Source organism: Opisthocomus hoazin, chromosome 2 (genome assembly GCF_030867145.1).
Source record: "Opisthocomus hoazin isolate bOpiHoa1 chromosome 2, bOpiHoa1.hap1, whole genome shotgun sequence".
NCBI classification, from domain to species: Eukaryota; Metazoa; Chordata; class Aves; order Opisthocomiformes; family Opisthocomidae; genus Opisthocomus; species Opisthocomus hoazin.
Window position 1 is genome coordinate 79,132,239 of NC_134415.1, and position 20,038 is coordinate 79,152,276.

Here is a 20,038-nt window from a genome sequence, read left to right on the forward strand (position 1 = left end):
AACTTATAAACTTTAACTCTTCTGCACAGTAATACTCAAATGCATATGTAGGTCCTTATGGTTTGCAGGCCATACTGTTTCTGCAAAATAGTGTCACAGACTAACCAAGGCATAAGAAGAGATTGAGGAAGGCCAGGAACAGTGCAAGTAAGCCATGCAAAACTCAGTAAAAAGGTCTGAAAAAAAAAAATAAACAAACAAACCTTGCTGAGGACACTGAGAATTAAAAAGAAAGGAAAAGTCACAAATAATAAAATGTATTCTTTCTTCCTGAGAAGTTTAGTTAGTGGTTTAAAGAAAGTGCTGAACAAAATCCAATAAAGCTCTCTCCTTTAAGCACAGAAACTGTATGAGTCCTAAAGACGAAATTAATTAACAAGAGCTAATAGGTTAAAATTGGTGGTAATCTCTGACAGCTAAAGGCAGAGATGAGCCTCCTTTGTTCATTTACCATTGTTTCACCTGCCAGGAACAGAAGGTATACTGAAATTGTTAATTAAGTAATTGTAAAACAATTAGAGTAAAATAAGATAATTCAGTTAATGTCATTACTCATTTGACAGGCACTAAAATGAAATAAAACTACATGAAATTTGTTCTGTGAAAAACAGGTTGAATTTAAACTCATACCAACTAAACTAACCAATTCACTGTCCTAAATGGTCTATAGCAGCAGTTCATTAAAGCATTCTTACCTTTCTTCCACAGCAAAAAAATGACCGCTGTTAAATGTTACATCGCAAAAGGACTCAGTCTTTTGCATTTATCGTTTCAGTTGTGCAGTTATGTTTTAAACTTAACAGAAATAAAGGACATTTACCAGAAAATGTGTTTCTACTGTCTTACTTCTCAACTCATAATTAAAAAGTAGGTAAAAACCCTGTAATATTAACTATTCTTTGTGCATAACTCTTCAAGCAGGCACAAATATACATATATATATACACACACACATATGTGTGTATGTGTGTGACCGTTGAAGCAGACAGTTAACTTGGGTTGAACAATTTTATGGCTTAATTTTGAACAAAAATAATGAAAGCTTTGGTCTTTGAAACACTGGCCAGAGAAAGCAGGATATTGAGCTTTTCAGATCAATTTTCTTATCTAGACAGAAAAATCTCTCTTTTCTAAAATAAATAAATAAGAATGTGTCAATGCACTGTGGAGCACAGACAAAAGAGCAAACAGGTTTTCTCCCTTCACTGTCAGCACTGAATGTAGTAATTACGTACAAGCAAGTAGAAAGACTGCACTGATTTTTCAAAAGATACTGCAATGTACGTGTATACTAGCACATTTTTAAGACCATTTGAGAAAACAGGAATTGAAGGGGCCATTTAATTGAATTAGCCTAAAATAATCTACTGCTCTCAATCCGAGTTTGCAACTGCACTACATGACAACTTACTAAATCATGAGAGATTCAACACAATTGGGACCACAATATCCCATGACTAAAAGGTTATAGTAATTAAGTTTACTTGCATACAACACTAAAAGGTAGTTTACTTTGTCTAGCCCTGTTTGTGGATAAATAGATTATTCCAGATTCCAGAAGCTTATTATGCATGTTGCAACTCTAGCACTGAAGTCTGCAGTGTCCCATTACTTTCTAAAATGCATAAAAATCAGAAGAGTATTATTTGGAATACTATTTCCTAATTTCTCTGACAACCACAAATGAAAGAAAAATGTTAGAATTCAACTAATCAGAATGCCTGCCAGCAAGGGTGTTGAAGGACCTAATTCTTAGCTGGATGATGTTGTTTTTTCCGGTACCACTCATTTGCTTATAACCAAGGTACTTCAAACAGTTGACTTCCAAAACTACACTGGACCCTCTATTTTTTCCAAACGTTAGAATTAAAAACATTCATGAAAAAAAAAGTCAGAATCTTTGCCTAAACTTGTAAGATTTTTTGAAGATATCATAAAATTAATTGTCCAATATTTTTAGGAGGAAACCTCGGTTTTCTTGTAAGCTTCAGTCACTAACTTGATCCTGAGGACATTATTTTAATTCTTCACTCTTCCATTCTACATAGGTACAGAAAATCTATAGAAAAGCTAAGCCACATATCAAGAACTAGGGTGAAACTGCATTCACAGTTATCTTTCTTACAAGTCTAAGTCTTATCTACTGGATCAGTATCTCCAGGCAAGCCACTGTATCTATACATGTCTTACTTTTTCTCATCTGTACAACTTAATTAGTAGTGATTCTCCTAAGAGCTTTGAGGTTAACAGATGAAATAATTTTCTAAAAAGTGTAAATTATTTTTAGAATCATGTATTTTTATGACAAACAAAGAGAACAAGCGTGGATAAGTGATTTATTCAGGAGGCACTATTAGCAGGCCACTTGTAATCTTGTTCTGAATCTGATACACTGCATGACTTCAAGCAAATCACTAAAATTTTCTGTGTCTGTTTACTACTGGTACATGTCAGCCAGAAAAGGAAGGTTAAAGAAAGCGTACCCCCCTAACGAACACGAATGGCAACCTCTTATCAACAGACAGGGGAAAGATGGGGAAAATATTTTCAGCAGGGCTTGTTGCGATAGGACAAGGAGTAATGGCTTTAAACTAAGGGAGGGCAGATTTAGACTAGATATAAGGAGGAAATTTTTTACCATACGGGTGGTGAAACACCAGACCAGGTTGCCCAGAGAAGCTGTGGATGCCCCATCCCTGGAAACATTCAAGGCCAGGTTTCACGGGGCTCTGAACAATCTGGTCTAGTTGACGATGTCCCTGCTCTTTGCAGGGGGGTTGGGCTAGATGACCTCTAAAGGTCCCTTCCAATCCAAAGCATTCTATGATTCTATAAAATTGATAAGCATTAAAAAAAAGTTTCTCAGAAACACAAGGAAATGCTGGTTCATGAGCTGGCTAGCTGAACAGGTGGTGTTGGACAATGAACCTTTAAATTTCACTGAAATTAGTCTTTTAAAATTTCATGTTAAAAACGCAGTAAATAAAAAAATGAATGCTCTGTTTCAACAATGCCATCTTCAGACACAAGGAATGCATATAACACCAAAAATATTTGGCTCAAGCAGGATCAAATATCAAAACTGTAAGTAAACTGGGGAAAGTGTGCACCACCTTTACGAAAAATTTATTTTTTGTATTGACTTCAGTAAATGCTAACATGCTTCTGTACTCAGCTACCAGTTTGCCCAGGTGACAAGATGGAGTTTTTTCATTCTGTATTCTTTCTTCTTTTTGTAACATCTTTTTCAGAACAAATTCTTTTATTACTAAAATACATGCATATCTTGACTATCCTTGCAAGCAGACCACAACCCCAAATGTGCTCAAGCTTTCACCTAACCATTTAAGTGGCTGGCCTAAAAGTGAACAGCTTCAGAGATTTGCTCCATCTTGTACTTATCCCTACAGGTGCTACTGCAAGTGTGCTTCCTTTTGCTCATAAGAACTGATGAAGCCATGCCCTACTGCCACTGCAGACAATAAAAGATCATATCATTGAAATAAACAAGCTCTCCATTTCTCATTTAATTTGGACAAACACAATACACAAATTACACGACTCGCATTCAGAAACAGTACTTTAAATGCTATGCTCTCACATTTTGTCACATACACAGAATTTTCACCAACAAAAGCAATAACTTCAGCAAAAGAGACCAGAGATTACTGAAGTATTTCTAGTCAGTGTCCAACTCACTGTTTTAAAGTTCATGTCATTTCTAAATAATTGCAATCTACTAGGGGAAAAAAAACCAAGCTACTTCCTTCCCTGGCTATGCAGCTTTTGTGAAAGAGAGTAATAGAGGACTGACACAATATTTAGAACATGGCAGCACTCAATGTTTGTCATCCTGACGTGTCTTAGACTGTCCTTTGATCATTCTTATAGATCTTCCTCATGATTTCTAAAAACACTAAGCATTTATTTTTTCAGTTATTTTGCATAACTTATGGCCCAGCATTTTTGCAAGAGGTTTTCTCTTAGCAATATTGTCCAGAACAAAGTAGAACAGTATTAGTGACTGATACGAGCTAGTAAAGAAGTAAGCTAATACTTTACAACTTATTTAACTAAAAAAAATAGCTTCTTCACTTGGTAGACCTTGCTTTTTAAATGTAATTTTTTCTACCACAGATTCAACGGTTAGTGGCTTCTATTCATATAAAACAAATACGTGCATCAGAGCTTGCTTTTTGTGTGAAGTCCCCAGAAACATCACAAGAAATACTCTGCTTGAAGTCTTCTACTTGGTGCTTGGATTTAGATTCATCAGTATCCTGATATTTGTTGAAGCCATTCTGGCCATCATTTTAACAGTTCTGTAACAGCTACCTGCTTCTCTACTGATCTACGAATGTCACTGGCAGCTTCAGTACTACACGTGTACATTTTCTAAATACTTCTTACCTCAGTTCACTAACTTTTATCAAGTAAGGCTGCATGCTACAACATGCACTTGCATAGGATATCAATACTTCATGAAATCAGAATAGTCATTTGATATCCACCAGATTTTACTGAATTATTTGGAAATGATAGTATAGAGGATCTCTATCATAAGATCATAGTATAAATTACTGAAACATCCCAAGTAAGATGCTTTTTAAAGAATGTTTAAGTTTTTTAACAACTTAAAATTAAATTTACCTGAGAAAGCATTACTGTAATATCTTGAGAGTGTCTGCATAATATCTTTGGAATGCTGGGTCCATGGAGCTATTTTTCTATAGGTTTTTACTCTGTGGACAAGCTGAGAACCTCCGTATTGCAGAGAAAGCGTGTCTCCATGATCTTCATATAATTCTTCAAACAATCTGAAAGAAAAGCAAAATGTGTCATCTATCAAACTGCTGAAAAGAGTTTTTTAAGAGAAAAAATAATAAAGTATTGTAATAATAAAGTCTTCCTGTTTAACAAGCAATACAACTATTTCTCCTAAGTACTTCTGCCAGTTTACAAAAACAAGTATTTCACTAAAACATGCTATTAACTTACAAACATTGAAATTTAAAGCTGTGTCTCTATTCTTTATTCTGATAAATCTGTGGAAATTTTATTCATATATAATCATCACTAAGAAGGATTAGACTGTAAGATTTTCACTAATGTATAATATATCAGCATGCGTTCACACTACAGAATACGCCCTTCTGTAGATTCAGGGAGAAGATTAACATGTCCTACTAGTCTGTGGGGAGAAAACAAACCATATACCTTCACAAACTAAGGTATTTTAAATACACTAAATGGGACGGAACACGTCAATATATCAAGGCTATGTTTTCTGTCAAGTACGCTGGAAATGAAGATAGTATTACTTTCCAAAAATCTCCCTAGTTACAATAATGATGGCTCAAAGGTACAAACCAAATAAACACGACTTGTAAGAAATGTGAATGACAGTCAGCTACCATTCACTGGAGCTGGAAAAACACGATATAAGAAGGAGGTAGAAAGAGTTGGCTACTAAGGTGAACAAGGAGAGCTGGCTAAAAGGCAATGCACTCCTCTAGCATCAAGAAGCATCGCGAAACTGAGATCAGTCCAAATAGCAAAAATTGATTAGTCCAAATCAAGAAGCACTCCATCAACGACAAAAACAAGATGACAGTCTCAGAGAACAAGTCTATCCTAAGGACATGACACCCAGTCTAAATGATAAGATTGAAAAGTGCTTCTCACAAATGGAGGCTATGGCCTTGCTTGAGCAAGACATGATGACAAGGATGACATCTTGCTAAAAGAGGCTGAAAGTTTAGTTAGAGGCAAAAACCCACAACAGAACAAAATGAAAAAAAAAAAACCCCTCAACTACCAAACCTGTGGAAACATATTTCACATCAGTATAGCAAGACACAGTAACTCAGGCATCTGCATGTGATACACTGTAATACCTTCACAGAAGGAAGCCCTTAGGAAGTGGAAAGTAGGGTAGAAACAAACCAACCCAAAACAACAACAATAAAAAATTTTAAAACCTCCCACACAACAAAAGCAATCCCTTGCGAAAGTTTCCAGTAAAGGGGTAGTACTGCATAAGTAACACAACAATCGTCTGACTGAAGTCCTCCTCAGCAGGTTCTCGATGAAGAACACTTATCTGAGCAGCAACTCAATTTCTGTAAAAACAAAATACCTGTCCAGCAAATCTTCTGCTCATGGTCAAGTACAAAAAGATCAAATTAGGATGAAACATCCGTTTATTAACTTAAAAAACAAACAACAAAAGAAACAAACCAAAACCCACTTGCTTCCACACAAATTATTCAGAGTTCATGATACCATGTATGAGAATCTCGTGTTTGTTTCTTTGGGTTTGGTGGGTTGGTTTGTCTGGTTTTTTTGTTTGTTTGTTTGTTTGTTTTTTTTGGGGGGGGGTTGTTTGTTTGTTTTTATACAAGGGGAAATACAATAATGCTGGCCAACTAAAAGCAAAAAAACTACCTGAAGGTCCCAGTCAGCCATGGGGGACTGATGATCAGAGTTCCAATGACCTTGCAATAAATGTTCACAGAAAGCAGATAACTTTAAATTCATTAAGGACGTTGATCCACTTGATTTGGAAATGACTTGTAGAATTAAATTACCCTTCCACAGCCTCAAAATATTAAGCCTGCAGTCAAACAAAGTCTAGTCTTCTATAGAGAGAAAAGTTAACTACATATGATAAAATAAGCTGCTAAAGGTACACTTTGCCTAGGAAGCTTCCTATATAGGACAACAATTACACTGAAGTAATCACTAAGAAATATAGCTTGCAGAAATGGTCCTATGCAACAAAGTCATGAAGAAGATTAAACTTGCTAGACATAAAATTGGACTGTTCAAGCAAAATGAATGGTTTCTTCATCCTTTAGGACAGCCAACCAAAATAAAATGCTGACTTCAGAAATCTAGTTCAACAGAAATTCTGGACTATAGCCAGCCAGTGAGACCACGTAAGAAAAATCGGAATTATAAGGACAGTTGAAGAAAGTGATGGAAAAAAGTTAGCTTTCAGACATGTCAGTGAAACTAAGGCAGACCGCCTGCTACAGATTACCCTCTTTGGCCAGTTAGAAGAGTGTAAATGAAGAGGCACGGTACGCAGAAAGCAGACACTCAATGTGAGAGAATGCAGGGAGCAAGAACGTAGGAGGTCAAAGTGAAAGACTGCACAACAGAGAGAGTATAGCACATGCCTGTCTTCCGAATTTGTTGCATTATGGAGCAGGATATTTTAATTATTCTGAATACAGTAATTCCGAAACAAGTCTTCACAGATGACAAAACTGATTTCAAACAGGCATACATGCGGTTTAGGGGTGGACCTGCTGGAGAGCAGCTCTACAGAGAGGGACCTGGGTGTCCTGGTGGACGCAGGTTAACCATGAGCCAGCAGCGTGCCCTGGCTGCCAAGAAGGCCAATAGCATTCTGGGATGCATCAAGAGGAGTGTGGCCAGCAGGTCGAGGGAGGTTCTCCTTCCCCTCTACACTGCCCTAGTGAGGCCTCATCTGGAGTACTCTGTCCAGTTCTGGGCTCCCCAGTTCAAGAAAGATGAAGAGCTACTGGAGAGAGTCCAGCGGAGGGCTACAAGGATGGTGAGGGGACTGGAGCATCTCTTCTACGAGGAGAGGCTGAGGGAGTTGGGCTTGTTCAGCCTGAAGAAGAGAAGGCTGAGAGGGGACCTTATAAATGCTTACAAATATCTGAAGGATGGGTGTCAGGAGGATGGGGCCAAGCTCTTTTCAGTGGTGCCCAGCAACAGGACAAGGGGCAATGGGCACAAACTGAAGCACAGGAAGTTCCGTCTGAACATGAGGAAGAACTTCTTCCCTCTGAGGGTGATGGAGCACTGGAACAGGCTGCCCAGGGAGGTTGTGGAGTCTCCTTCTCTGGAGATATTCAAGACCCGCCTGGACAAGGTCCTCTACAACCTACTGTAGGTGACCCTGCTTCGGCAGGAGGGTTGGACTAGATGACCCACAGAGGTCCCTTCCAAGCCCTACCATTCTGTGATTCTGTGATTCTGTGATACATCTAGTGCAATGGAGGTAAAATAATAAGTTGAATGTGGCCAGATAAAAGTAACCTTTCATGTCAAGCTAATAGCTACATTTCAGAGAGATAATCATAGAATCATAGAATCATTTAGGTTGGAAAAGACCCATAAGATCATCAAGTCCAACCATTAATCTAATGCTGCCAGGTCCACCATTAAACCATGTCTCTAAGCACCACATCTACACATCTTTAAATACCTCTAGGGATGGTGACTCAACCACTTCCCTAGGCAGCCTGCTCCAATGCTTGACAACCCTTTTGGTGAAGAGGTTTTTTGTAATATCCAGTCTAAACCTCCCCGGAGGCCTCCTTGAGGCCATTTCCTCTCGTCCTATCATTCATTGCTTGGGAGAAGAGACGAACACCTGCCTCACTACAACCTCCTTTCAGGTAGTTGTAGAGAGCAATAAGGTCTCCCCTCAGCGTCCTTTTTTCCAGACTAAAAAAACCCAGTTCCCTCAGCTGCTTCTCACAGGACTTGTTCTCTACACCTTTCACCAGCTTCATTGCCCTTCTTTGGACATGCTCCAGCACCTCAACGTCTTTCTTGTAGCAAGGGTCCCAAAATTGAATACAGTATTCAAGGTGCCAAGTACAGGGGGACGATCATTTCCCTAGTCTTGCCGGCCTCACTATTTCTGATATTGAGAAATAAAGCATCAGGAAAATTAGAGACAAAGCAACTACTGTAGTCTTAAGAGATGGATATTTGGGTGGTTGGGGCATAGAGAGGAAATAGGAGGGAGAGAATATCGACATGAACCATGGGACTATCACAGCAGGAAGCAACAGAGGAAATTCGGGCTCCCAAAATAGGGGTGGGAAGGGGGGAGGTAGTGAAGCCTAAGGAAAGATAGTAAAATGCAACCTGAGGTGCTGAAGTAAGGGGTAGCTGTAGAAGATACCACAGAGGGTGTCTATAACAGACCTGTCCACCTCCTGGTCCCCACTAGTCAGAGCGCAAGAGTCCTGATCGCTGGGTCCCCAGAAGGCTGCACAGCAACTGGGATCTGCAGCAGCAGTGGTTTGTTCCCAGAGGGAAACGTGCCGCAACCAGCAGCTGGGACACAGCAGACAAGAGGCATCGCTAGCACCCTGAGGCAGCCAGCTGGTGGGTGCTCTCCCTGTCCATCAGGCAGAGGCCAGGAGCTGTTGCTGGCACAGCAAGCCAACACGCTGCAGGCGAGGTTGTTTCTGTGGCACATACCGGCTCCTGGCGCCAGGCAAGTGCTGGATGCTGACGGGAGAAAGAAGAGGAGCTGAAGGTTTGTCTCAAGTAAATTGGAGGGGAGACCGAGTGTTCTGTCTTTTCTGAAATACGAGTTATGTCTCCACATTCTAAAACTATCAAATCACTAGTCAAAACCAGCAATGAAGCCATAAGTTTCACAGTCACGACAACAGCTTTAAGGAATACAACCATGTTACCTCAAGGACTCTTACATTAATTTCTGAAGCATATTCACAAGTCAAATAGCTTGGTACCCCGACCTGTAAAGCATTTCAATTTAAATGCTGGGTTTCCTTAAACAGTTTGAGGATGCTTGAGTAAGTATCTTTGACACTCGATCTGAGAGAACAACTTTGCTGAAAACTTTTCTTCAATAAAACAAAAAGCACAAAATTTTTCCAAAGGCAAATTAGGAAATAGGAAGGTAAGACATACTTCTATAAAAATATCAGTCTGTTACTCTCCATAAAAGCATGTACTTCTTTCAATTGTCATTTTTCGTTAGCATTTTGCCTCAAGCAAGTGACGTAAATGTAAAAGACTGGGGTGGGTTTTTTGTTACACTTATTTAAAACGAAAACTCTTAGCTTTAAGTTTTGGCATATAAAGAGAATGAACTCAAGCAGTTATCTTGTAAGAAGCCTGATTAACATACTTCTCCAGAAGAGCAAATTTTCAGCATGACTGGATTCTCTCAAGAATATTTGAAGCATGGAAATTTTTTTTAAACTTGGATGAATAAACACTATTTAATCATTCCAATAGAAAGAACTTCTTCTACATAGACATAATTTTCCTAAATGTCTTGACACGAAATTAAAAAATAAAATCATGACACACTTTATTAATATATCTTACCTCACAGCATCCGTATCAAATTGTAAATTTGGTTTATCAATCAATCCCAATGAATAGAGTTGGTATGCTAAAGCACATTTTCCCACCATAAACTGGGCTGTGTTAGTGCGATCTAAACAGTCCACACAATTGGTTCGGAGAACTCCAGTCTAGTAAAGCAATCCAAATAAGAGATTTTTCTTAATTAACAAATTACTACACTCATTATTACTTTTTTCCTACTATCCAAGACTTGTCGAATCTCAGATTATGTCTGTTCACAAAAATTTGGAGAAAGACTTTTCTAAAAAATGTTAAAAAGCTATTCATCTCTAGCAAGCTACATCAGAGTGCTGTACTGTCTACTTTCAAAATATCCTTGCTTCTGTCATCACACAAACTGCATCTCTCCTTCAACTCACAACTGAAGATTTACCTTAAAAAGAAAAGCTATGTTATTTCAGTGAAGATCTTATTTTCAAGTATGCTGTAACTACTGCAAAAAATACAGCACGCTTCTAACTTGCTGTGGTTCTGCTGTAACGGTGCTTATGTTTTAAGTTTTCTGTATCTGGAGCAGCACATATGAACATTTTGTTGAAGGTCACAGTCATGCACGCATTCTTTTCTGCTGCTTGCATTAACATTCTTCAATTCCATAATGCACACAAAGTTATTTTGTAACATGAACAGCTGCAAGAAAAATATTTTAATATAACAGCATAGGGGATTCTTCTGCTTGAATATATATATGGCTACATCCAAGCTAGTTAACTCAACTTTTATTGCCTTAATAAAGAAGCGCATTTTGGGTGTGACTCACAAGATGTCTATTCCGAGATGAACCATGATCCAAATGCTTACAAGTATGCCAATGGTGACTACCTCCAATGATTAAAGTTGAAAGACAGATAAAATAATCATTCCCCTAACACAGGTAAACATGTAAGACTGACATTAAAAAAATCTAACTAGCATTGATATGTTTTATTTTAAAACAGATCAAATTCTATCTATTCCGCTGTTTATCTGACCTCAACAAACATGTACCAGTGATCAGCTAGTAAAGGAATGGTCAAATGCTTTCTAACTTACATGAACCACAAAATTATGAATGGCAATTCAAAAACAACTAACGCTTCTTAAAAATATGCTCTGTGTTCAGAGCATACAATCATAACATTCAGGTATAAATCTCTGGTACTGTATGGTTTACAGTTTAGTCAGCACTTTTCTGACATTAAAGAAAGCAGTTTCTTTTAGAGATGAAAATTGTAACAATGTGCAGAATATTCAGCACTAGTGAAAATGCTTTTAATAACCCATTTTCATGTGTATGAATATGTCACCAGGCTTAAGCACGCTTATGCCTCACCTCTTCTGTATAACATCGTATTATGCAGTTTGCTAAAACGTTGCTGTTTTAACTTTCACTGCACTGGTAACACTACAGACTAAATAGTAATGGAAACTAGTTTAAAATGTGAGCATTTCTCAGACTACCTCCAGCAAAAGTACAATTCCAACAGCACAGGGTTTTGTGGTACCACGCAAGAACTTTAAGCCCTATTTCCAATTGGATTTCTGGGATGGACTGCAGTTATGCTGTTTATTATAAATATCAATTTAAGAGCACTCTGTGAATCACCAATCAGGTATCTAAGTGAAATGGTTCACTGGTGCTCTGGAAGTGCTGATCTACACCACTATAACTATGAATTAATAAAGTATATCTTAATACCTGCAAGCGACCAGTGGAAACAACATAACCTCCCAGTTCATTCCACCTGCAAGAGAAACAAAAGAGAATGACTTACAAATAATTAAAAAAAATAACAGATCATACCATGTATTGATCTGCTCAGTGAAAAAGGGTGACAATTAAAAACCTGCTACAAAGTAAACTTGATATCCCTGAATAACAGAACGTAGTGAAAGCTCTACGCAGCAGTAAGATGTTGTATTTAAACCACCTTACAAATAACACAAAACAAAACAAAACTAGCCTTAAAGTAGAAATATTCCAAAGCCATACAAAATATTTCCCTTGCTCCCCATAAAACAGAGTATAAGCAACACAAGTGTTGCTAGATTGGGTCTTGAGTGCACAAAAACTGAAGCAGGTACAATGCCAACCACTGGAAGGCAGAGGCATAACATACACTGTAGCACAAGCTGGTTGACTTAAACCTCGCCCTTGTACTCATTCTAGGCATCCATGCTGTAGGCATACATACATATGTATTATCTGGGTCTTGCAATTCTGTACAGGACTTAACTGTACCCCAGAGCCAGAGAACATGCATCAGAAATTAATGACATTCTGAGGTGGAGGAGCAGTTATTCTCAGTGCAAGTAATCCATGAAGTACTGAATATTTTCAAGTTAATAGGGTTACCTACCCTGACGAGAGCACTGCTATGGCAAGCCTATGTACTACATTTGAGACTCGCCAGACTGTCTGTACAGAGCATAGCATTACACGGATGTACTGATCTTGTTCCTGCTAGTTTACAGTCGCCGTGTTTGCTGCACTGCATGGCAGAGAAAAGCTCTGAGAGAGCTTACGACAGTTTTAGGTCAGACTGTCTCTAAATGAAAATAGGCTAAAAAGGCAAGGATGCTCTTCATGCAAAATATGAACGCCCATTTCGGTAGCGATGGGTTAGATCCCTAACATGAAAACTTGAATCAAAAACTTATCGAGCTTTTAATGTGGAAGCTATTTTACTTCTGGATTTTCAGGAACTTGAGAGAATTTAGCTGACTGAATCACTGCACTTCTGCAGCAGTCTTAGCAACTACAGTTTCTATACTAAAAAAAGTTTTAAATTTTGTGTGTATGAATACCATAAAGACCATTGGAAAACACTGGACTTAGTAACATTTAGATGATGTTATCTTACGAGTATGGCTCAAAAGAAGCCACTTTCTAAATTTCTAATGTTGTTTACCTTGTTAAATTTACCCCCAAATTTAGGATTCCTTTGCTAAGGTGAAAAAAACCCAACGCAACTCCATAGAAACACACATGGCACAGATTATAAACTACAAATAATGGTTTGAAGTAAGAATTCATGATAAGTAGAACACCAAAATTGTATTCTTTCAATGTAGTAGTATTTCTTAGCATGTGTCTCTGACTGGAATCCTTTTAGCTATCACTTAATAATGAATTAAATTTTTTCATATTAATTTAAGCCTTCAAATAAGAAATAATGTAGCAGACATATAAATTCCAGACAGCTCTCCAAGGAATAGATGTTATTCATTATGCATCGATTAAATTATACATACTTTTCATCTGGCCGCAAGATACTGCAGTAGGAATCAGGTCGATTTACAAAAAATCCAGTTTTCTTTACTACACTTTCTGCAATCACATTCAGTCGATCAAGGACATTGCAAAGTTTGCTGAGGAAAGAAAAAAACCTAACGCAGTCAAGATACACTTATACTAAAAAAAAATTTCACTTCTTGGAAAGTCTCTTAATAACAAAAATGATTTACAGGAAGACTCACTTCACAGCTTTATTTATCCAACAGTAATTATGTCTATAGTTTTATTAGATTTTACAGACTTAGGAAACAGATACTGACCATATCTGAGCAATTTTGTTTACTTTGTAATATGACATATTACATAAACTAGAAGTGGAAGACTTCAAAAAATCTAAAACTCCTTGACTTCTGTATCACACTCATTTTCCTCTGTCAAACTTTCTGTGATTCACAGAATAAGAATGAGGCAGAAACGGATACATGATTATGCTAAATCATATTCCCTCAATTTGTTTGCAAGGTGCTATTTTGTTCAGTAACGTTTGTTTCCGTGTGTGACCTTCATGGTGTCCTGCATCTCCTGCTCAGATCAGGGCACCCATTCGTTCATCTTTGGGGACTTTAACTTCTGTTTACTTGTAATTTTATTTTCAAAGTTTATATTAGTGTTTACATTTCAAGTAATGAAAACAACTATTTATTTCTTAAAGATTGCTTATACTGAGATGGAACCAATATTTTGGAACAGTTCCACCAGTACTACTTTCCAACAAGCTTACTTCAAAACTACATGTTAAAGCAAACACGTTCTCAGTACTCCTGAAACTGCCAATTCTTTAGGCAGACATATACATTATCTTCTATTCTTAAACATCTCTTGCTTGCATAAATAATTAATCTTGTTCAAAGTCCTCAGGTATTTTTTATATCTGTATTAGGGTGGATATGTATATAAATAGACCTCAAGCTTAAAGCTAGAAGGGGAATTCCTTGATCACCCAGTATCACTTACCATATAGGACAGACCACTGAGCTTCACGAGCCTCACACCATATGAAACCCAAAAAACTTGTACCTAGGATATCTTCTGAAAGGAAATCTAGTCTTATTTTGAGATTTGCTATTTAATCATAACACACACAATTGAATATACGCCCAACTGTATGCCATGTTGTTTTAGAATAAAAACTAGTGTGAAACCACATCAAACTTTAAAGTAACAATTTCACACCAACAGGACCAACTGTATCAACCAACTTGTAATCTCAAATAACAAATAAGGATTGTTTTCCTAAGCTTTTTTCACAAAATTTTAATCGACAATCATTAATTGTATTGCTGCCCTGTGAACCATACCAGGTTTTCCATTGTTTTGCTCAGACTGATATAGTAACAGATACCTGAAAGTTGATCCAAAAATTCTCGTCATTCTTGTCGAATTTCTGGCATTATAAGATACAGTAGACATATGCAGGCCAGAGAACTTTACAACCAAGCTGTGTGTTACTTAAGAATAACAATCTATACCTGCAGATTTAAAATGTTTGTGTCTTGTAAATATTTCTACATTTCAGAAAGCATTCATCCTTTTCACATGACCCTAGTATAGCATTCTACGGCCCAAAATTATAGAATAACAATTTACAGAATATATTTGTCTTTCTAAAATGCATGATTCTAACAATCTAAATGCTTTATAACATGGAAATTAATGCCCTCATTTCCTTTTCGAAGAGGAAATGGAAAAGACTGATTGATACGAAACCCCTTGTTCTCCAACATTTTGTAACTCAATAAATTCAATGCCTGAAATGGAACACCTGACAAAAATGCAGTGTTTTGACTAATTAAAAATAAAAAGTGAATGTTGATGGTTTTTCTCTAAAATTTTCCTTTGCAGAGAATTTCAAGTTTTTCAGGCCTTGCTCCACTTTGGTAAGAAACCATAGAAAACATTAAAAACCCTTCAAAAAGCTAAGGTTGTATTCTGTCCGTAGATCTTAAAATTCTCCCATCATTCCTAATCTACATATAACTGAAAAGAGAGACACTCAGTAGCACAGTTACTTGTATTGTGATTAAGAGCACTAGTACAAAGAAGGAACTTTTCTACCTTTTTGTGTATTTGGCCATATCCCAGGGTATATATATAATTGCATGCTCTGGGGGTAAAAACTGGTTGAGATACGTCACAGCAGCAACAAGTTCTTCACTGAGAATCCTTTCATGCTTTCTTTTTTCACGTTCCTTTATCAAAAAGAAAAGGAAGTTTACATTACAATTTTCATTAACAAATGTACGTAACCTTTATACATACACATATACATGTATGTACATGTAACAAATCAAAAGTGAAAGCTGTAACAACAGCACGTAGTTCTTCACTAGTACAATTAAATTAAGAACAGAAGAGACTAAAAAGTCTAAACATTCTGGGTTTTTAACAACTAGTCTATATTAGTAGGAAAAGTCACCACTTTCAACTGTGTATAATGACTGGCTGAAAAAAGAAACCCTGTAAGAGCAAAGAAGAGCATAAGGAAGCGAAAGTTGTAATACAGAGAAAATGGACAAAGACAAAGGAGAAGAAAAAAGACAAGCAGAAAGTACCCCATTCAGTTCTGGGGTACAAAAGGACCGAGGCAAATTCTTCTTTATTACTGACAGGAGATGGGGAACAACAGCTCTCATCTCCCAGCTTTGCAATAATTTTAAAAAATCAGAATTCTGTTGCCATTCTCAGAATATACCATATGTCTTGGCACTCTATTTATTGGTATGGCTTTCCTCTCAACTTCATTCAAACTAAAACCTATACTGAACCCATGTTGTAGAAACTGCTTTAAAAACATAATAGCAGTCCTAAATAAACAAACTCAAAGGAAGCCTATTACCTTAATTACTGGTTAACAAGATTCTAGAATAGACAAAGATAAGAAGACACAGATTTATGTTCCATCAGCATTTAAGAAATCAAATAACAAAAGTACTGGAGATAGAAGTGCTTAGCATTTGTGTAAAAGCAACTGCGACATCCAAAAAAAAGTGTTCAGGTTTGGGTGTCTCCCCCCTTGCTTCTTTTTTTTTTATTATTATTTTGAATGTTACATAAAGTAATAAAAGAACAAGAATTTTAGCATCTTAATATTGAGCATCTACAGAGAGGGAAAGAAAGAGATGCATTTTCAGCCACTGTATCAAAAGCCCTGTGAATAAAAGCATATAATGATCCACGTGTCAAGATCATGTGAGCCCAGACTCACACTATAACAACGGCTTATGAAAGTTATGGCTGCAAGACATAAAATAATTTTCTTCTCAACAAATGCTATCCTAAGTTGATTCCACAGACCATTGGACAGTTGTAAAAGCACACCTACACAGGAAAGCTTCTAGAAATAGAAAATAGTTAATCTAGTTGCCATTTATTACAACTTAAGAGTTTGAAAAGCCTTCCTTTTCCACATTCCCTATTTTTTTATACTAGGAATGGATCCTACATGCACATAAAAGATCCTTTGTTCTACTGAATACAGTCCTACAACATGATAATTTTTTTCTTTTAAGACTATAAAGAAGTAAGATACGACTCAAGCAAAATAAACCAATATATTAAACTCACATGTGGAAAGAGACACCACAACAGAAAATGACTGGATCAGAACAGAAAACAAACGAAACAAAACAAACCCCAACACAATTACAAGAGGTAATAACCAAAATTACAGTGCCACCCAGAACCCAGGCTTTGTACCACAGCCTCTCACACAGCATTTAACTGAATTACTGCAGCAATCATGCAGCTTCCCTCATTAGTCCAGCCCTGCTGCCAATGGCACTGCCCATTAGCTAGCATCAGATGCTTCAGTTGTTCCTACCGCTTGCACTTCCATGACTTTACCAGATGGAGCAAACAACAAAAGATAAGTCTTTATGATAGTGTTTCAAATAACTTAGTCATCTGTGTCGAGAAGCCTACAAACCTCACCTTTCATGGTACCACACTATTTTAGCATTTTTTATTGCTGAACTAAATTTAGCGGTAAATTTATTTAGACTTACTCACATCTAAGGGATAATAGCAAAAACCTTAAAATGATGGTGAAAGGTTACTAGAAGAAATCTATAAACATGGGAAAAATCTTTTTTTGAAGGGGTTAGTGGATGACATTTATGAAGAAAATATGCCGTTTATAAGGCAGCATTAGTTTAGAGCACAACCAAAATAACACAGAGTCTCTACAAAAATAAGCATCATATTAAAAATTAGAAAACATATAGGACATACTCAAAATATCGTACCTTCACAAGATTCAAAATAATAATGGGAGAGCCAAATCTCTGAAGCATTTGGTCAAAGTGAAGTGCAGCAACATGTGCAAAAGGATCTGCTTGGTCCACTGCAACAAATACATATATTCAGGACAATGTCAAGTGAGCTGTAGTCAATTAAACCTTTTTCCCTTAAAAGAATGCTTCACAAAATACATACTTATTCTCTAATAGCAACAATATAATTACATACTCTCCCCTCTCCATGCAAAAGCTGTTAAAAAAAATCTTCCCTTTTCCAAGTTGGAAGTGACTTCTTTACCAAAACTTTCAGGAGAAGCTTACAAAGAGCACTTATTCAGGTACCATTAAACTTAACCCAGATGTTTTCCCCCCTTTTCAACAGGTTAAAAATCGTATCCACAATACTAAGACAAATGTAGCTAACTTTGTATACAAAATAACAAGCACAAAGAAAGTAGGCATCTCAAACAGAAGTTTTTTGTATTCTATTTCTGAACATAAAGACTAAGATGGAGATTGTTTTTCTATTCAATTTCATCAAATGCAGCTTTTTATGTAGTTGAATGTTTGTATGCCATGATGTTTATCATAAAGAATATTGTTTTACCTTAAATTATAGCTTCCAAAAGAACAAATGCATAGACAATTAGTCCATTTTTGCAAATTTCATTTTCACTTAACTCTCTCAGATGTTCCTTTAGGACACAGCACTAAACAAAAACTATCACAAAGAATAATTTGTACATACATGTTATGGGTGGCTTAGGCATCATAGTTGAAATATCTTGAGACCAGTACAGAGGGACAGATCCTCGAACCTGAACATAGGAAGAATAACTCCCCGCAGAAAATGACATAACTGAAGCATCATAAAGTATTTGTTCAGTTTCCACTTCATTGGCAACATCGCCCTACAACAAACAGAAATAGACCCACAGTGTAGACATGACACTTCAGAGCTGCATGCATTATAGCGAATTGACCATTGCAAACTGACTACAATTGAACTGCAACACACCAAATCATGGTAGTGGGAACACCACTGAAGGTTAAACACCCATTTGGCCCTAAATGTACATGTATATAATACGAGATTATTTATTTTTTTAAGAACAGCTTTATTATCTGAATTAAGGAGGTAATGAAAGCTGTGATAACATTACCTAACGGCGTAATTTAAACCAAAGCCCTAACAACCCTCTAAAACATTTTAGTTCTCCAGTCAGTCAAGTTCAAGCTTTCATATTGTTGGGGAGGCAGAGGGGAACCCCTAAAATCACATTTAATTTACCTCACAGTTTGCTCCTCGTTTCAGAAAACGTGTTCCAGCAAATTTGCTTGATCTTCTGGCTATCAAAGTGACATATATAGGGCGACCGTATATTAACAATTCTTGAAAGAGAAGTTAAGGTTTACATGTCACGTGCAATTTTTTGTTCACTTCCTTCACACAAGCAAAAATAAATTCTAAAAAGGGTGTATGAAAGTGAGACATCTGATTTATTAAAATCTCCTTAATAGAAATGCGTATCACTTCCATATTGCTTTTGCAGCTGAGAGTGAGCACTGCCCTTTTCTAGAGTCATTGTTAAGAACTTTGAAAAGGGAATCTACCCTATAATACATCAACCTCTTTTCATAATATACAGAAGAGAAGTATTTCCATTTTATGAAGTGACAATGCAGGTGAAATAGACACAAGATTCACCTTGATCCACAAATACTGCTTTTGTAAATACTGGGATTAAAGCCTGAGAGCTTCTATTTTCAGATCAGGTATATTAGTCACCCTCTAATTATTTGTCTGGAAAAGCAGATAAATTTGCAACTACTTAAGTAACACAAATGGAAAGCCAGGGGCAAACAGCTAAGGATGCAGAGGTGGCTTTCTTCTAGGCTTTTTATTTTTTATTAGAAACAAAATAGATAGAATCAGATGTCTAGCATGACTATCACTGCTTCCTTAGCAGAAGGGAGACACTAGACAGAGGGAAGAAGGCATTTGCTCATCAAATACCTAGAGCAAAGACTATTGTCACTCACAAAGCAGCTGCAGGTATAATGCTGGTGGTCTGATCAAATAACAGATGAAACAGTGGTACATAGAAACAGCTCTAGCTTTCTGTCTGGGGACCAAGCCAATCACCATCAGCCTTACAATCACAAAAAGAACAAAATTAAATTTTTTGAAGACACCACTAACCCTAACTTCATAATTGTATTTGCTTCCCCAGACATTTTGTTGACAAGCTTTCGAACTAACATGATACGGTTGATGATTAAAATATAGTGTCTCTGTAATATACTAAATTCTTATCAAATCAGCATTTCTTTGGAGTGTGAT

At 36.9% G+C, this 20,038-nt stretch overlaps 1 protein-coding gene across 1 annotated transcript in view; it reads right to left on the minus strand.

The window, feature by feature from the left end:
* Positions 1-20,038, minus strand: part of FIG4 (FIG4 phosphoinositide 5-phosphatase) — a 69,102-nt gene that overhangs the window by 29,385 nt on the left and 19,679 nt on the right. The window contains exons 8-15 of the mRNA XM_075414231.1: positions 18,986-19,086; positions 18,443-18,605; positions 17,701-17,798; positions 15,512-15,645; positions 13,414-13,530; positions 11,858-11,903; positions 10,138-10,286; positions 4,651-4,817 (exon numbers count right to left, since the gene is read on the minus strand). Coding sequence (XP_075270346.1) covers positions 4,651-4,817; positions 10,138-10,286; positions 11,858-11,903; positions 13,414-13,530; positions 15,512-15,645; positions 17,701-17,798; positions 18,443-18,605; positions 18,986-19,086 — 975 coding nt within the window. The remainder of the gene's footprint in view (positions 1-4,650; positions 4,818-10,137; positions 10,287-11,857; positions 11,904-13,413; positions 13,531-15,511; positions 15,646-17,700; positions 17,799-18,442; positions 18,606-18,985; positions 19,087-20,038) is intronic.